Raw genomic sequence first — 18,174 nt, 5'->3', positions numbered from 1 at the left:
TATTTTTTCGATATGGATTGAGAATCTTCACGTGCGATTGAAAATTTTGAACAATTATAACGAGACACCGAAACTAAAGATTAGTGTCATAAATATATTACTACTACAAAAAAATTTACGGAAACGCATGGTAGAGTTTGAGGGTGTTTCAAAACGAAACTCCATATTTTTTCGGTAGCTGGCACCATAAACCAGAAAAGATAACAAGAAAATCTCGCATTTCCCCTGACCTCGCTTTGATCCCATTTCCCCTATTTGATTATTAAGAATACAAAATTAAAATCTAAGCAGGGGGAGTGTAATTTTATTGATTGTGATCTGACAAAAGCGTAACAAATGGTAATATTTTTGCAAACAATTCAGCAGCGTATTTTGCAAAGAATGAACTGATTATCCCGAATTATTACATAAACTGAACCTAGCTATTTACTTTCGCGAACTCCGATCTCAGATTTCAATCGGCTCGCACTAATTACGACTATAACGAATCGTTTTCTAGTATGTGTTCGATTTTCACCTATCGCGCAACACCGTGACAAAATTATTTCTGAATTACTTCTCTACTTCTTAAGTATTAAGGTTAGTAATAGGGTCAGTTTTAATTATCAGTAATAAGTATATGACAATGTATCTTTTCGATTATTATAATTTGTCCCACTTCGTTTCTCCACCATCTCTATTGGAAACTAACTAGATTCGCTCGTCGAAATTAACCCGGTTGTCCCTTCCTCTTTTTCTCTGTCTTCCATCACTCATTTTTCGATCACTAATTAGATCTACATGTTGATTCTAATCCCGTCGTCTTCTCTCTCTTCCACCATCTTTTTGGTCACATGTATTGTATTGGGATGTACATATCGATTTTAAAAACGATTTTTAAGAAACTAAGTTGATTGAAAAAAAATTGTTATCAATTTAGTAAAGCGATAAAATTTGGCCATTTTAAAAAAGGTGTTCGGTTACCGGCACCCAAAGAAATTTCGCTAAAAATGAAAAAAATATAAGTAAAGACTGCAGCTATTTAAAGAAAAAAACAGAATTTATTCTTTTTGGAAGCGTTTTTGACAAAAGTCTTCATTGTCTGATTGTGACTTCGCCTTGGCTCTCTTGGTCGAATATTTGGATGGTGACGCCTTTGGTATTAATTTGGCCGGTCTTCAACGTTTTTTCTTAGCCGGAGCATCTGCTGTATGAGCAGCTAGATGTTTGTCTCTACAGCAGCCTGCATATCACTGACAATTTTTCACGATTTGTCGAAAAAAAATCGGTGGCGGTAATCGAACATCTTGGGGTGCCAAAATTGGTAGACATTTTGAAAATTACAAAAAAAAAATCTGGTTGCGAAAATTTTGATAGCATCCGGTATTGCATCACGAAATAGATCTATTTCACCTCATGAATATTCAATCCACTCACCTTACCGATTGAGGCTCTTCAATTCACGATACTCTAAATAAGTCAAAAAAAAATTGTGTTGATATTCACGTAATTTAAAGTTATTTTGAACGCAGCAAAAAGTACAAATGACTGTTTGCTTCGTAATTCGGCACAAAAAGAACGTGCTGCTATTACACACACATGACATTTGTCGGATTGACGTTATCTGCTTTCTGTCAAAAGTTACGGTGGGTGCCGGCAACCGAACACCTTCCCCTACAAACCTTGTTTTTTCCAAACTCACATTTTAAAAACAACTCTGAAACTAATAAAATAGCAAAATTTAAAATACACTGAAAAACTGAAACAAATGATTAAATAATTAGACTGTTAATTTGTCTACAGTACAAGCGTGTAAATATAGTTGGATCGTTATGGATTTCATCGCAATTCCTGTATCAGCGGTTTACGACAATCTCTGGCAGGATCGGTCAATTAAAATAAATGAAAAACTCGTTGAAAGGGGAACTCATCGACCGGCACTCATGAGAACTAAGTGATCTCATCTTTTGATGACCTGGGAGTACGAATTAGTATACTTGAACAAAATATTCTCGGTGAATTTGAATTCTGGTTCAATACAATTTTCTAAGTAGACCAGCAGTGGAACTTCCCGCTCGATCGATTAATTGTATTTTAGTTGATGGACAAAAAAATTACCACACAATCAAATCTCACGGTTAGCGAGAAGACTTAAATTGGAAAATTCAGTGTTCAGTTTTACGAATAGTTTGCCATTACTTTTCTCATGAGTTGGATAGATAAGGAGTTGAAGATAAACATCTACTGAAGTTCTAAAAATAAATATGGGTATACGTGAACCTCGTGAATGCGATATTAATAATGAAAAATTGACATTATTTTTTTCATTCTGATGTTGACCTTTCATTCTGATGTTGACCTCAAAATCTTAATATATTTTTGATTATTGAAAGCATTTACAAGTGTTCCTAAATTGGCGGGAGATTAGGCAGTTTATTTAACTGGAAAATATAAATTCAATTCATTCAATTCATAGATATTAAAAGACCAAATATAGGGAGTTTCTAAGTTTTTTTTATTTTTGTTTTCGATTATAGAGGTTTTAACCTTAAGGTCATTCACCTCTTCGGACCAGAAAAGCTTTCTGACGCTATGTGCGGGGTTGGGGATCGAACCCAGGTGGGCTGCGTGAAAGGCATCGACTAACCCATCACGCTATATCCGTCCCCCTAGTTTCAAAGTTATGATTCGGTACAGTGGCGAACAACCAAAAGTGACCAGCAAACATAGCAGTCAACCTATGAATCGGATGCGTATCGCATGATGCCATTTATAGGCACGACTACGATTGCGTATAATCTCTAAACGCTCATTAGAACAGCACAATCACGTTTCATAATCGTAGTTAAGGCACGCTAGTATCGTATGATTTGCCATTCTTTCCAGATACGTAAGTTTCACTCTTCATTTTCCGCCGTTTACGTAATACGATAATATCAATAGGACTTATATGTCGTCTGAGTTTAGAATGTTTGGATATCTATTTGTTTGCATTTACAGCGCTATGCCGGAATGCCAATTGAACTGGTATACTCGAAACGATGAGGCTAATTGTTAACAAACAATCATCACATCACATTACTTTACTAATACAAATTCTATATTCGTCAACATTTTCTGTTGCATGCGGATTTTAACAATCAGCAAAACATGCGAAAAAATACCAAAAGATTATTAACTTGCGGTCATTTAAAGAAATAATAATGAGCCGAAGCCTTGAACGGCACCATTATCAATGTCAATAATAACTTCAACTGCTTTCCCTATTGAGCGTAATAAGACCTTCCGTTGTGGCAGTCGAGAATAGATGAGCTGTTCACTTATCGTCTGAGAGTTGCGGTTATGTAGATCGTTCATTCAAACTTACAATTACTGGTCTTTCTGTTCACAATAATTACGGGAAGCACAACGTAAATTGCAACCAATTGAATATCACTCTGTCTACAAACGAACGAGACGAGTCATTTATTGATAGATCTCTGTTGCACCTTTCTAACAATACAATGCTTACACTAATTGGAAACTAATATACTGATCACTAATCTTTTTTCGGTACCAATTCGTTGGAAGTTTCCTGTTGCATTTGGACGGTAGCATCATACAGCTTTTTGATGGCAGTTTTCAACTGTTCAGATACGCCTTGGCTTTCGTCACGCAATCGATCACCAGCTTTCTGTGCTTCGGTAACCAAAGACTGAATATTGGCCTGAACAGTCTCCTGATACTCTTTAGCTTTCTGGACCAGCTCTGGGTTTTGTTCACTGAGCTTCTTCGTTGTTTCGGCGATTTTATCATTCAAATCCTTGACAATAGGGTCGAAAACACTCGCTTGCTTTTGTGCTTCTTCCTGGATAGTACTTTGAATAGATTTAAGTTGTTCCACATATTTGTTGGTGTTTTTCTTTATGGTTTCGACAACTTCTTCATTCGATTGGAAACCGAGCGCTTTTAGAACACTTTGTTGTGTTTCAACAAGCGCTTCCTGAACCTTGGCGCCAAAGTCAGTAAGGGACTTGAAAAAGGAGCTGTCCTCCGCTGCCACAGGAGCGTCACGGGTGACACGAGCCAATGAAACCTAGTACGATCGAAACAGAAGGGAACCCAACGAATAACAATTAGTAACGATGTCACGTCCTGTTGCAACAATAAACATACCTGCACAAGGCATAGAGCTAGAATTATATGCATCAGTTTGGCCATCTCGAATAGTAATATCAATACAGGAATTCACGCCGAATTGCTCCGTCTGAAATCAAAACCTTGACTAATCGGATACATTAGCGTCTTGGTGTTTTTATATACCACACAAACACGAAGATGTTTGAATGCTCCTCACAGGTGATCGATTGCGCGCGCTCTGTTAAGCCCAGTGCCCCTGCCAAGTACAAACAGTGATCAGTGAAGTGCAAGGTTCTGCTGATACCAACTCGTCTTATTCTACTGCAGTAAACAGAAGCCGGCTGTAAGTTGTGGTTGTTATAATTGACCATAATCTAAATCACAATATTGTTACCGAAAGCAGTTCCTTATTGAGATGTATATAAAATTCCAATTGACTGATACCATAGTCCACCCGTCATGTTTCTCTTTACATTTAAATAATACAAATTGAATAATCTAATTTGTAATAAAATTGAGGATGTGTACAATGACATTAAAATAAAACATTGTCACACAGCACTAGTATTTGGGTGGATGACTATAGTCCATTTTAAACTTGCATCAAATTTTAAAAGTTTCATCAAAATTTATTTCAATTTGGTTTAATCATTCATAGGTAATGTGACTAGGAAACTGAAATATACTCAAATCACAATAGCTAAGCACGTTCAAAATCGCATGAGTTTATCGTATCGAACCCAAATTTGTCGGGCAATTTTATTGAGCTCAGTGTAACAGACATAACTGGAGGACATGAATACGAATAAAAACTGACATGCTTCTTTCACACTTCCAAATATTGATAATCGTTCCTATTGATAGATTGTGTGAATTTTGCAATTTTTATTACTTCGCTTCCAGAATTGTAATCTATACTAGAATACGACTTATTGACGAAAAACATATTCTACCATGCAATTAATTAACACGGAACAAACACAGTTTTTTTTTTGAAGATTTAGATACTCAGTAGAGGTAAACTTCGCATATTTTTTCAAAAGTATTTTGATCGTTCTAAAACGAACCGGATTGCGATATTTACCTAATGTTTACAACTTTTGAGACTTTTTCGCCATCGTTTATTTATCTACACCAGAATTAAAATTCCTAAAAGTAATGAATTCTGAATCTACGACCGGCTCAGCATTCAGTTGCGAAATTTAGATCGAAAAATCTGAACATAAATTGAATTCTAGAATTATGGAACTAAACTCATTTTCAGGTTCCGAATTTCTGAATTATAATCTTGAAAAACTGAACTGAAATGAATTCAATACCAAAATCTAGCTCCAAATTCTATGTTCCGAATTTAATTCTAGAATGCATATTCTTTAATACAAAACATTTGTGACAATTTTAGCATGACGGTATTAAATATGGGTAGCATGACACGGATCCCAAGACCTCCTGCACGCCCAAGTGCATTAGATCTATCTCTTTGCTCAACATCAATTCGACTAGATTGCACCTGGAAAATATTGCCTGATTTACACGGTAGCGATCATTTACCAATCATCATCTCAATTAGCTGTAACAAATGTATTGCTAATTCAGCTAGTATTCCATATGATTTGACAAAAAATATCGACTGGATTAAATACCAAAGTAGAATCTCTAGTATTTTGAATTCAATGGAAGAGCTCCCTCCACTTGAAGAATATGACTTCCTCGTTTGTTCGATTCTGGAGGCCGCAGAACAATCCCAAACTAAACGCTTTCCTGGGCCAACGACTAATAGAAGGCCTCCCAACCCCTGGTGGGACAAAGAGTGCTCAGAGGCTAAACTCGAAAAACAAAATGCTTGCAAGACGTTTCTAAAACGGGGAGGAGGAACTCCTCAGAATTTTGAAAAACTTATGGTTTTAGAAACCAAGTACAAGAGCATACTTCGAGCCAAAAAATGTAGCTATTGGAGACATTTTGTCGAAGGTTTGTCAAGAGAAACCTCAATGAGCACTCTTTGGAATACGGCCAGACGAATGAGGAATCGTAACGTGGGCAATGAGAGTGATGAATACTCGAACCGATGGATATTTGACTTTGCTAGGAAAGTTTGCCCAGATTCTGTTCCTACGCAGAGCATTATACGGGAATCTCCTCCAAATAATGGTTTTATTAATAACCCATTTTCAATGATGGAATTTTCTATAGCACTCTTGTCTTGTAACAATAACGCCCCTGGGTTGGACAGAATTAAATTCAACTTGGTGAAGAATCTGCCCGACCTCGCAAAAAGACGTTTGTTGGAATTGTTCAACAAGTTTCTTGAGCAAAATAGTGTTCCACCTGACTGGAGACAAGTGAAAGTTATCGCCATTCAAAAGCCGGGGAAACCAGCTTCCAATCACAACTCATATAGACCCATTGCGATGTTGTCCTGCATCAGAAAATTGTTCGAAAAAATTATTCTACGACGTCTCGACACTTGGGTCGAGACGAACGGTTTGTTGTCAGATACTCAGTTTGGCTTCCGTAGAAATAAAGGGACGAATGATTGCCTTGCATTACTTTCGTCTGACATCCAAATTGCCTTCGCTCAAAAGCAACAAATGGCATCTGTATTTTTAGACATTAAAGGAGCATTTGATTCAGTTTCCATTGATGTTCTTTCAGACAAGCTCCACCAACATGGACTTCCAGCGGTTATAAATAATTATTTGCACAACCTTTTGTCAGAGAAGTGCATGTATTTTTCACATGGCGATTTGGCAACATTCAGAATTAGCTACATGGGTCTCCCGCAAGGCTCATGCCTCAGTCCGCTCCTCTATAATTTTTACGTGAATGACATTGACAGCTGTCTAGTAACCCCATGTACACTAAGACAATTGGCAGATGATGGCGTGGTTTCAGTTACTGGGCCCAAAGCTATTGATCTGCATAAACCATTGCAAGATACCTTAGATAACTTGTCCGTTTGGGCTGTTCATCTTGGTATCGAATTCTCTGCGGAGAAAACAGAGTTAGTCGTCTTTTCAAGAAAGCATGATCCCGCGCAGCTTCAGCTCCATATGATGGGAAGAATGATCCAACAGGTTTTAACTTTTAAATACCTCGGGGTGTGGTTCGATTCCAAATGCACGTGGGGAGGACACATTAGGTATCTGATAACGAAATGCCAACAAAGAGTAAATTTTCTTCGAACAATAACAGGATCTTGGTGGGGTTCTCATCCGCAAGATCTAATAAAATTGTATCAAACAACGATACTTTCAGTGATGGAATATGGATGCGTTTGTTTTCGTTCCGCTGCAAACTCTCATATTATCAAACTTGAGCGAATTCAGTACCGTTGTTTGCGAATTGCCTTAGGCTGCATGCATTCGACACATACAATGAGTCTTGAAGTTCTGGCGGGAGTTCTTCCATTAAAAGATCGATTTTGGGAGCTTTCATCACGCCTGCTAATAAGATGTGAGGTGCTGAATCCCATGGTAATTAATAATTTCGAACGACTAGTCGAGCTTCGATCTCAAACAAAATTTATGACAGTATATTTTAACCATATGTCACAGGAAATCAACCCTTCAAGATATATTCCTATCCGTGTCAGCATCCTAAGTGCCCCTGACTCAACTTTATTTTTCGATACATCCATGCAGCGTGAAGTGCGTGGAATCCCGGATCATCTACGCTCGACGGAAATCCCAAAAATATTTTCAAGTAAGTTCAGGCATATTGACTCTGAGAAAATGTTTTATACGGACGGATCGCGAATTGAAGAAGCGACAGGGTTTGGTATGTTCAACAATAATGTTTCGGCCTCATTTAGGCTTCAAGAACCTGCATCTGTTTATATAGCAGAGCTAGCAGCAGTTCATTATAGTTTGAGTGTAATCGTCACATTATCTCCAAACCATTATTTCCTCTTCACAGATAGTCTGAGTGCAATTGAAGCCATTCGCTCAAACGCTGCTGGCAAAAATGAACCGTTTTTCCTGGGCAAAATAAAACAGTGCCTGAACGACATATTGAACAATAATTATCTAATCACTATAGTCTGGGTCCCGGCTCATTGCTCCATTCCTGGCAATGAAAGAGCCGATATTTTAGCCAAACGTGATGCTATTGAGGGTGAAATTTATGAGCGACCGATTGCTTTCAACGAATTCTATAGCTCGTCTCGCCAAAGAACACTTGCCAGCTGGCAAGCATCCTGGGATAGAGATGATCTGGGTCGGTGGATGCACTCAATTATTCCGAAAATATCGACAAAGGCATGGTTCAGGGGACTGGATGTGAGTAGGGATTTCATTCGTGTGATGTCCAGACTCATGTCCAATCACTACACGTTAGATGCACATCTCCTTCGAATTGGGCTCTCCGAGACTAATCATTGTGCTTGCGGAGAAGGTTATCGGGATATTGATCATGTCGTTTGGACATGCGTGGAGTATCGTGATGTCAGATCTCAACTAATAAATTCTTTGCGTACCCAAGGTAGACTATCCAATATCCCAGTTCGAGACATTCTTGCTTGTCGTGACCTTTCATACATGAAACTTATTTATCATTTCATAAAGAAAATTGGAGTTTCAATTTAATAAAGGCCCCTTTTAAGACTTAGTTCTGATCCCAGCTGCGTCCATGAGTTCAACCAATAGCTAAATTAGAATAAAAATTATGTAATGATACAAACAAACTCGAAACAGTTTATGAAATTATCAACAAAATGTCTGAAAATAACAGCTTATTTTATAATTTATAGAAGTTAATCGTTTGGTTCAAATAATATTTCCGAGTAGATTTCATAATTAATGACGAGTTACCTAAGATGATATTTAAGCTATAAGAGAATATGTTTTAATAAATTCAAAACGTTGTGACTATGTTAGAATTAAATTAGGATAAGAATATTATGTAAAAGTGATGCTACGGCGAAGAAAAACTTATGTAAACTGCCTTAAGAAATAAACGTATTTATGGAAAAAAAAAGGATGTGCTGTTTTATTAATGCTCATTTTAATCCTGGATACAAAAATGAAAAGCAAACCTCAAAAAAACAGCACGGCTAAAAACATTGGTTTCGAGTACTTCTCAACGCCTCTACCTCTATTTTTTTCTATTTCACTTATTTTTTCACGAAATATCGGAACATTTTTCTTTCAATTTATACATTTTCCTGCTGTCTTCGACTCATCAGTACATAACAGCTTATGCTGAACTGTTATGCCACTTAACAGTTCAACATAAACTGTTAAGCAGACGTAAAATTTCTGCTATCTGCGAAACATTCTTGTTTGGGACAGGTTTGAATTGATTCGAATGTTTACTACCCCAAAATTCTTGGAGAGGGGGTGGTTGGGTTCTTTGCCCATCCATTGTTGCCGCCGTTGTACTGTAACAACTATAACAACTTAAGAACAAGTTTTGAAGATTAATCAGTTTTTGGTTGAACAATAAGTACATCTTTCGCTTCGATTTATTCAGGTTTTTCATTCGGCTAATCAATGCGTCAAGCAGTTCAAATTGAATGTTTGTGCAAATAAAAATAACCCTAAATGTTCAAATTTTTCGGCGTACAGTAGCCGGTCGTCACTTGGTTACGCCTAGGGCATCAAAAAGAATATTGCACATCAGTGCAACATCCAAAAAGTGTTACATATGTAGTGTAAATTTTGCGTCTGCTTAGCGGTTTAAATTGAACTGCTATGCGGAGATAGCAGTTCAATTTGAACTGTTTAAAAAACTGATGAGCCGAAGGCGAAACGTGAAAGAATCAAAAATTTTTGAAGATTTCTTACGTTTATGCATTTTTATGACAATCAGCACAGTCATCAATGAGTAAATAATATGAGTTTTAATATAAAGTTTTTTTGGCCAATGTTTCAGGTACTTCCGGATCTGAAACCCGGAGACCGGTTTATCGTTCATCGGTGTATGGCCATCAACAAACATGACCTTTGAATTAGAATTGTTTTAAATCTAGAATTTTTCACGTTTTACTTTTTTTACAAATATAAAAAATAGTTATAGCATGCGCTGATACTTTGGAAAACTTTTCCGAAATTCATATCCCAATCGATTCAGCTCGAATTCATATCCCAATCGATTCGAGCTCGAGCAAATGTCTGTGTGTATGTGTGTATGTGTGTATGTGTGTGCACAATTAAGAGGCGGGTTTCTCAGAGATAGCTAGACCGATTTTCACCAAACTTGTTTTAAATGAAAGGTATGCCAAGAAGAATTTACTCTTTTTTTTTGTTTTTTGATTTTATGATAATTTTCCGAGCTATCCAAACTATTACGTGAAAATTGCAGCTTTTTAACAATATCTGCCATAATTGAGCAATTTGACAACTCTGTTCCACATACAATTGCATTGTGTACGGATATGCTCAGCAGCGGTCAAGGTGATAGTTTTACACAGTGGAAAAACCTGTTTTAATCCACCTAGTGGTGTAATGATACCTTTCTCATATCAATCATACTATCATATATAATACTGTGAAATTCTTCAAAATTATTTTTCTCCGATTCTTAAAAGTCGGATGCGAATAATATTCAGGAATTTTGTATGGGATCACGAGACCTTTCATTTGAATCTGAGTTTGTGAAAATCGGTTCAGCCATCTCCGAGAAAAGTTAATACAAAAAACTTTACATACACACATACGCACATACACACATACACACACACATACACACATGAACACACAGACATTTTGCGTACTCGACGAACTGAGTCGAATGGTATAGGACATTCGGCCCTCCGGGCCTCGGTTCAAAAGTCGGTTTTCACAGTGATTGCATAACCTTTCTATATGAGAAAGGCGAAAAAAATTTTCTTCGATTCTTTAAAGAATAACCGAAGTCGGTTTGTTTGACCGTCTACTGATAAAAACCATCAAATTGGAAAAGATTTGAGGTCGATTTAGAAATTTATTTAAGGTTTTTACCCATTTTCAGTGATGGTATACAATTTTTAACACACTTTACCCTATATTTCCGGATCCGGAAGTCGGATCCGCATGAAATTCAGGAATAACGCATCGGACCACAGGACCTTTCATTTGAACCTAAGTTTGTGAAAATCGGTCGCGCCATCTATGGGAAAAGTTAGAACACATATTTTCTTTTTTTTGCACATTTTACCCCATCACTCCCGAACCGGAAGTCGGATCCAAATAATATTCAGGAATTTTGTATGGGACCACAAGACCTTTCATTTGAATCTAAGTTTGTGAAAATCGGTTTAGCCTTCTCCGAGAAAAGTTAGTGCAAAAAAACGTCACATACACACATACGCACATACACACACACCCATACACACACACACACACACACACACACACACACACACACACACACACACACACACACACACACATACACACACACACACACACACACAGACATTTTGCGTACTCGACGAACTGAGTCGAATGGTATATGACACTCGGCCCTCCGGGCCTCGGTTCAAAAGTCGGTTTTCACAGTGATTGCATAACCTTTCTATATGAGAAAGGCAAAAAGGCGAAAAAAAATTTTTTCTTCGATTCTTAAAAGAATAACCGAAATCGGTTTGTTTGACCGTCTACTGATAAAAACCATCAAATTGGAAAAGATTTGAGGTCGATTTAAAATTTTTTTTTAAGGTTTTTCCCCATTTTCAGTGATGGTGTACAATTTTTAACACACTTTACCCTATATTTCCGGATCCGGAAGTCGGATCCGCATGAAATTCAGGAATAACGCATCGGACCACAGGGCCTTTCATTTGAACCTAAGTTTGTGAAAATCGGTCGCGCCATCTATGAGAAAAGTTAAAACACATATTTTATTTTTTTTGCACATTTTACCCCATAACTCTCGAACCGGAAGTCGGATCCAAATAATATTCAGGAATTTTGTATGGGACCTCTAGACCTTTCATTTGAATCTAAGTTAGTGAAAATCGATTCAGCCATCTCTGAGAAAAGTTAGTGCACTTATTTTCACAATTTTTTGCACATTTTACCCCATAATTCCGGAACCGGAAGTCGGATCCAAATAATATTCAGGAATTTTGTATGGGACCACAAGACCTTTCATTTGAATCTAAGTTTGTGAAAATCGGTTCAGCCATCTCCGAGAAAAGTTAGTGCAAAAAAACGTTACATACACACATACGCACATGCACACACACATACACACACACACACAGACATTTTGCGTACTCGACGAACTGAGTCGAATGGTATATGACACTTGGCCCTCCGGGCCTCGGTTCAAAAGTCGGTTTTCACAGTGATTGCATAACCTTTCTATATGAGAAAGGCAAAAAGCATATAAATGTAACAACAGCTTGCACTGAGGAGAATACGCATCGAATTTCATAAGTTTTGAACTTTTAACCAAGTAAAATTCAGTCCCATTGAGTGTTAGAGATTTTCAATAAACAGTTTTATGATAGTCTTAGTTGCTATCTACACAATGTATGATCTTCCGCTTCATATATTACTTCAATAATTCTAACGATGCGGCTTGACAAAATTCACTGGGCATCTTGAACACACCCACACTAGTATTAATCACACCACTAAAATGACGAGTAAATTGGTCAATTGTAAACAGAATATGTTTTGCGACTTAAATTATACTCTGTAATAGTTATTCAACAAGCCATTGATTGTTGAAATCCGTCCGTCGGAGGTATCGATATTTTTGTGGAAGCGAGTTTTTCCCCTAGTCCAGTGCAAAATTATCCCAATTCCACCAAGCTGCGCTAAGGTTGATTTTGGAGCCTAAATGCCTTCAGAAGAATTTTTGTCTTGAGGTTAAAGTCATAATTTGCCTATATTGCGTGATAGAGAATTCATTTCTTCGGAGAAGTTGTAGACTATATTATTACAAAAAAACATGCCAAACACATGAGCTCTTCAAAATAGATTGGTGTCGAGAGATGAAGCATTGTTTACCGGAGGCCCTAGAATGTATTTTTATCTTTTTATCTTTTGTATAAATATAAGAATAAGTTTAAAATTCGCTTAAGCTTTGGAAAACGAACTGAGCAAATGTCTGTGTGTGTATGTGTGTGCAAAATAAAAAGGAAAAAATCTCAGACCGATTTTGACCAAACTAGTTGCAAATGAAAGGTCTTCAATGAAGTATATAATCCCTTGTTTTTGTTTTTGGATCTAATTAATACTTTCCGAGTTATACATACTTTTTATTCAAAATTTGCAGTTTTTGACAATGTATGTCATAATTGACCCTAAAAACTAAATATTATTCCAAATTTAGATACCCTATCGTAATACCAATCAAACGAGTCTTAGATTGTAAGAATCCGTATACTATTCACGAAGAAATCGACTTATTCACCATATCCCTATAGTTGGGGTTTTAAACGAAGCACGATGAAATGACGCTTTGAATCAAAATTATACACAATTTTCTATACAATCATTTCCGATTGCATACAGTACTCTTCAGCGTAGCACGGTTTCTGGTTTTTAGTACGGTTTCTTTTTGGCAACATAATTATCAATTCTTCGACTTTGACATGTTAATCCTTATGTTGGAAACTCCGCATTATTTTCGAATTCAAAGTGATAATCCTTACATTATTATAACTAAAAAGATCATCTCGGAAAAATGTATAATTACTGATAATCTCGGCAGTTCTAAATTTTGTAACTATCAATTATTGCCAAAGCTTGGCTGTTAACTCGGTAGAACCGATCAGGATTGCCAAGTCATTAGTAATCATACATTTTTATAACTAAAAAGATTGTAATTGTTTTCAACTACATCCACTGGCAAAACGAAAATTTCATAACACCCAATTATATTCGAAAATATATATGCATATTTTGAAATTGTCCAAATTATTTAATAAATATTTTGTTCTATTTATCCTAATAAAGTAATTGAAAACCAGTTTTTATAGACACAAGTTTTGAGAGAAAAACGATTATTTAGACAGAAAACATGTGGATCGATCAAAAAAAGGTATTATCTCGCTGCTAGGTGGATTAAGCACGTTTTTTTTTAATAATTATAGAAGATCTAAATAATCTTGAATTCTATGTCCACTTTATTAAAACCACTTTGAGAAAAATTAAAAAACGTCTGTACGAACGGGGTTGGGTACTCTATTATACACTTCATCATAACGGTCAGCTGGTCTTTATTTTGACAAACTGTCGTTTAAAACCAAAACTTTCAACATCTAAAACACAACACCTATCCATTCCTTTAGTTTTCAAATGCTTCTTCAGCAGACAGTTTCGTTTCGTCGTCACAGCCATCATGCAGATTGTTCAACTGCAAACCGTTATCGCAGCGGCAAGTACATTGCTATTTTTTTCGGTGAGTCTGCGCTTATCGCTTATAGCTGACAGAGAAGGTGAAATTGTTGAAATCGCAGCTAACGATTAAGTTATGAAAGTGCAGCATCGAACATTTTATTATATGTACTAAAAATTGCCGATTGGGGTTAAAACGAGACTTATACCGTAATTCAAAATATGACGTGGTTAAAATGCTTATCACTGAACATTGTTTTAGTTCAAGGACGTTCAACTTGTGTACTTAGAAAATCAATGACTTTCGATTGCTGTACTAACGCTCGAATTGTACTACTTTTGCACTTTTATTTCGCAGCGAGAAGAAAATTTGAATAAAATTGTTGCTGTTTCCAGGTACTATTCGTGCCAGCTAGAGGGAAAATTACGTATGGTATTCCTAAGAATTCAGAAACTATAACATTGATACATGGTTTTGATAACGTCATCCTGCAATCACAAGAAAATCTGAAAAATTCAAACATGGAAAACAATGAAGGTTACTTCTATTCAAGAGTAGTGAAAAAATAAGAATAACTTCTCGTTCTACTTCTAGATAATGAAGTAATTTCGGTTCGTTTACTGAATCGATACTCATCAATTCCGTATTCATCAAAGTCAACCGAAGTGCAAACCATTTCCTACGAAAATGTTGAAGAATCGATCTACCCCTATACAAGTAATAGCCTAAACAACGAAGATGAAACCGATTCGACAACGCTTCAAAATAGTTCTTCAAATCCTATTTTTCCAATTCTTGAAATCACTAATAATGCTACTACTACTTCTACTACTACAACTACTGCTACAACTACTACTACATCTACTACTAGTCGACCAATTACACAAAACTCATATGAGTATGACTGGTCGAGCTCTCGAATAGAAATACCAGATTCCGTGGAGGCATCAGTTGAAAATTGGTCGATTCCTATTGAAGAACTACCTTTGCCAACATCAACACATCTGCCGTCATCATCTGCGATGGTGATAACAACCACAAGTACTGAGCCAACTATAGCACCGCAAGCAAAAATTATTGGAGAACGAAAGCGTGTTGCAAGGATGTATGATGAGTATCAAAAACCACCCGAAATGGATTTAAGGCGAATGAACTTTGGCAATTTGAACGGGTTCCGTTTCAAGGATTTATTTCCACAAGGTTCAATTCCCGAAAGCATGGAACAACCAAATTCGAAACACTACGCGCGACCACATTCTGGTGCGAGCTCTGGGTGTCCATGTGCTAAACGGCACCAAGAATCTTACGACTACACCGAGGATGGCGATGACTATTTCGACAACCAACAACCTCCGAACGTTCAATTTCCTCGCATCAAACGACTTCTCGCCGGCAAGAGTTCAACTCTAGAAGATGAACTACCGGAAACGGATTTAAGCATCGAACGAGCCGAACGTATGCAGGGCGCTCTTGAGCGAATTATGGGAATAGTGACAATCATATCGCACGTCGATAATTTTATCCAGAAGAAAACAAAACAGTCAATAAAACGATTGGCACGTTTGTATGATAGCAGTGAAGAATAGATGAATTTCTGATAAGAAGTAAAATCAATTTATTAGTATGTGTGTTTGATTACCGATGACTTATCCTTACTAAGAATATTCTTATTTTACATACAACTTTATTTAGAGCGTAAAGCCAAACCGTTTAACTATTTGTAAAGGAAGTTCTTTTAAGAGCTGATCCTTTAATTACAACAATGTTGCAGCCAATGAGTAATCTGCTTATCAATGAAATGTTATGGCTCTTGAATTGTGAGAACTGATGCCCAATTGGAACTGAAACTTATTAATAAGATATTCAGCTGTCACATCTCTCGAGAAATCATTGGCAACATCCATTTTTGCGAGCATGGCGCCCTCAGACGATTGAATCTTGTACATACAAGTAGTAGAGAGAAATCAAACCCTGTTAGCTTGAAGCGATATCAATCTTCAGTTCAGCAACGGCATCACATTCAACATATCATGTCAATTGTATGGGTGCGCAGTGCTGCATTTTTTGCGCGCACGATCGACATTGACATTTCTCTCCCCTACCTCTATGTTCGAGATTCGATGCAGACTCGCTTGAGGGCGCCATGCCCGCTAAAAAGGATGTATTAAATGATTTGTTCGGGAAATGTGAGAGCTGGATATCTTGTTAATATGATGTTTTATGGAAAACTGAAGATTGATTTAGCTCCAAGCTGACAGGGTCTGCTATATGTGGAGTCATATTCAAGCATTGGCCGTATACTTCAATACATCTGCAAAGAGAGGTATTGCAAAAAAATTAACAAAATATGCTAACCTTTAGTTCAGTAGAACAACTTCAAAACAATAATCCACATTTAAACATGCCTTTGAAAATCATAATCAATATACAATATGCATAACAAGTATTGTTTTCAAGTCTTTTACTATGAATCATCATAAAATATTCACAGACAATTTACAATCTTAGGAAAATAGTCACTGTTACCAAACGCAAAAGCAGTTTTCTTCACTGTCGTTGAGAGGAAATTTAATAGAGAAATATCAGTTTATTAGATACATTTTTCTTTATAAATTGATGTGTTTTCCCTAAAGATTTATCTAGCAGTAGCGGATAAAACTGCTTTTGTATTTTTCAACAACGGCTGTTTTCCTAAGATTGTAAATAGAGCCTTAAAGAGAAATAATACACGTAATTTTTGTTTTAGATTGGACTACTCACAAAGTGTATTCGGCATTTTATCGCTTTTTTCTACCTGATAAAATTTTAATGTTGGTTCCCGCTGTGGTTGTCATGATCCAAATTCCTTGGGTTTTTACTACATCAATAAAATATAGCGTTGATTTCATGCAACTCGGTAGTATTTTTTTCTTCAGCTTTTTCATTGATTTACTTGGTGGTAAAATAGACGCTCATGATCGGAAGCTAATAAAAAATGTCCACGACATATCTCGGTTAATTTTTCAAAAGGGCGTATAAGCAAATGACAGTTTCTCTTTGTTTACTTTCTCTTCTATTAATTACCAAGCGGTTTCCACGTTTATCACTCAACTCTTTGCATGAAATGATACCCGAAACTTTCGACTTTCAAACAGAATGGTGATATCAAAGAAAATCTTTTTAATCACATCACAATAATCGAAAGAGAGAGTGATTAAAGAGAAACAGTCACTTGCTTATACGCTCTATTGAAAAATCAAGCGAGATATGTCCTAAAATACTACCAGCTGTTAAAATTATTGACAAGAAAAAAACATTCGACAATACCCATGGCACAAATCATTACCGAATTGTAACAGCTAGAAAGAACTCCGGCGTAACAACACACAATGTTGACATGCCATAAATTCATGACATAAATCCATGAATTTCAGAACATAATGACTCAGACGGCAGTCGAAAAAAACCATACACATAGCATGCATACAATAACAAATATTTAATTTTTTTTCTGTCCATAAGTTTCGAATCAAAATCATAGATTGAATTAGTTTCAATCCGGTAAATCCAAGTGTAAGTAAAAATTCTTTGAGTTGTCAGTAGTGTAATATCCAAAATTGAACTTATAACTCGAATAGGATTACATAACAAGTACTAATGTTAAAAAACTGCAAATAATGGAGATAGTGTCAAAAATATACGGGTAGAAGATGAATCAAATGATATTTGCCTTCGTACAATACTACTAATACCAGAAGAAAATACGCGAATGCATGGAGGCAATATAGAAGATAGGAGTCTGAGTTTACAATTCTGAATGTC

General features: G+C 36.5%; 2 protein-coding genes across 3 annotated transcripts; one reads left to right on the top strand and one right to left on the bottom strand.

The window, feature by feature from the left end:
* Positions 1-3,404: 3,404 nt before the first annotated feature.
* Positions 3,405-4,300, bottom strand: LOC131430294 (apolipophorin-3-like). Its single transcript, XM_058595155.1, has 3 exons — positions 4,282-4,300; positions 4,135-4,225; positions 3,405-4,054 (listed from the first exon to the last, which is right to left on the bottom strand). Exons 2-3 carry the CDS (start codon positions 4,177-4,179, stop codon positions 3,518-3,520), a joined length of 582 nt encoding a protein of 193 aa, XP_058451138.1. The 5' UTR covers positions 4,180-4,225; positions 4,282-4,300; the 3' UTR covers positions 3,405-3,517.
* A 57-nt stretch (positions 4,301-4,357) lies between these two features.
* LOC131430293 (uncharacterized) lies at positions 4,358-15,987 on the top strand. Of its 2 annotated transcripts, none has more exons than XM_058595154.1 (3): positions 4,358-4,441; positions 14,769-14,910; positions 14,968-15,987. In XM_058595154.1, exons 2-3 carry the CDS (start codon positions 14,895-14,897, stop codon positions 15,957-15,959), a joined length of 1,008 nt encoding a protein of 335 aa, XP_058451137.1. In that variant the 5' UTR covers positions 4,358-4,441; positions 14,769-14,894; the 3' UTR covers positions 15,960-15,987. The 2 variants fall into 2 exon arrangements, with proteins under 2 accessions (XP_058451137.1, XP_058451136.1); XM_058595153.1 differs by lacking the exon at positions 4,358-4,441 and adding an exon at positions 14,366-14,436.
* The last annotated feature ends 2,187 nt before the right edge of the window (positions 15,988-18,174 follow it).

This window comes from Malaya genurostris, chromosome 2, assembly GCF_030247185.1.
Source record: "Malaya genurostris strain Urasoe2022 chromosome 2, Malgen_1.1, whole genome shotgun sequence".
Classification (NCBI taxonomy): Eukaryota; Metazoa; Arthropoda; class Insecta; order Diptera; family Culicidae; genus Malaya; species Malaya genurostris.
This window is presented reverse-complemented; position numbering and strand designations above follow the sequence as displayed.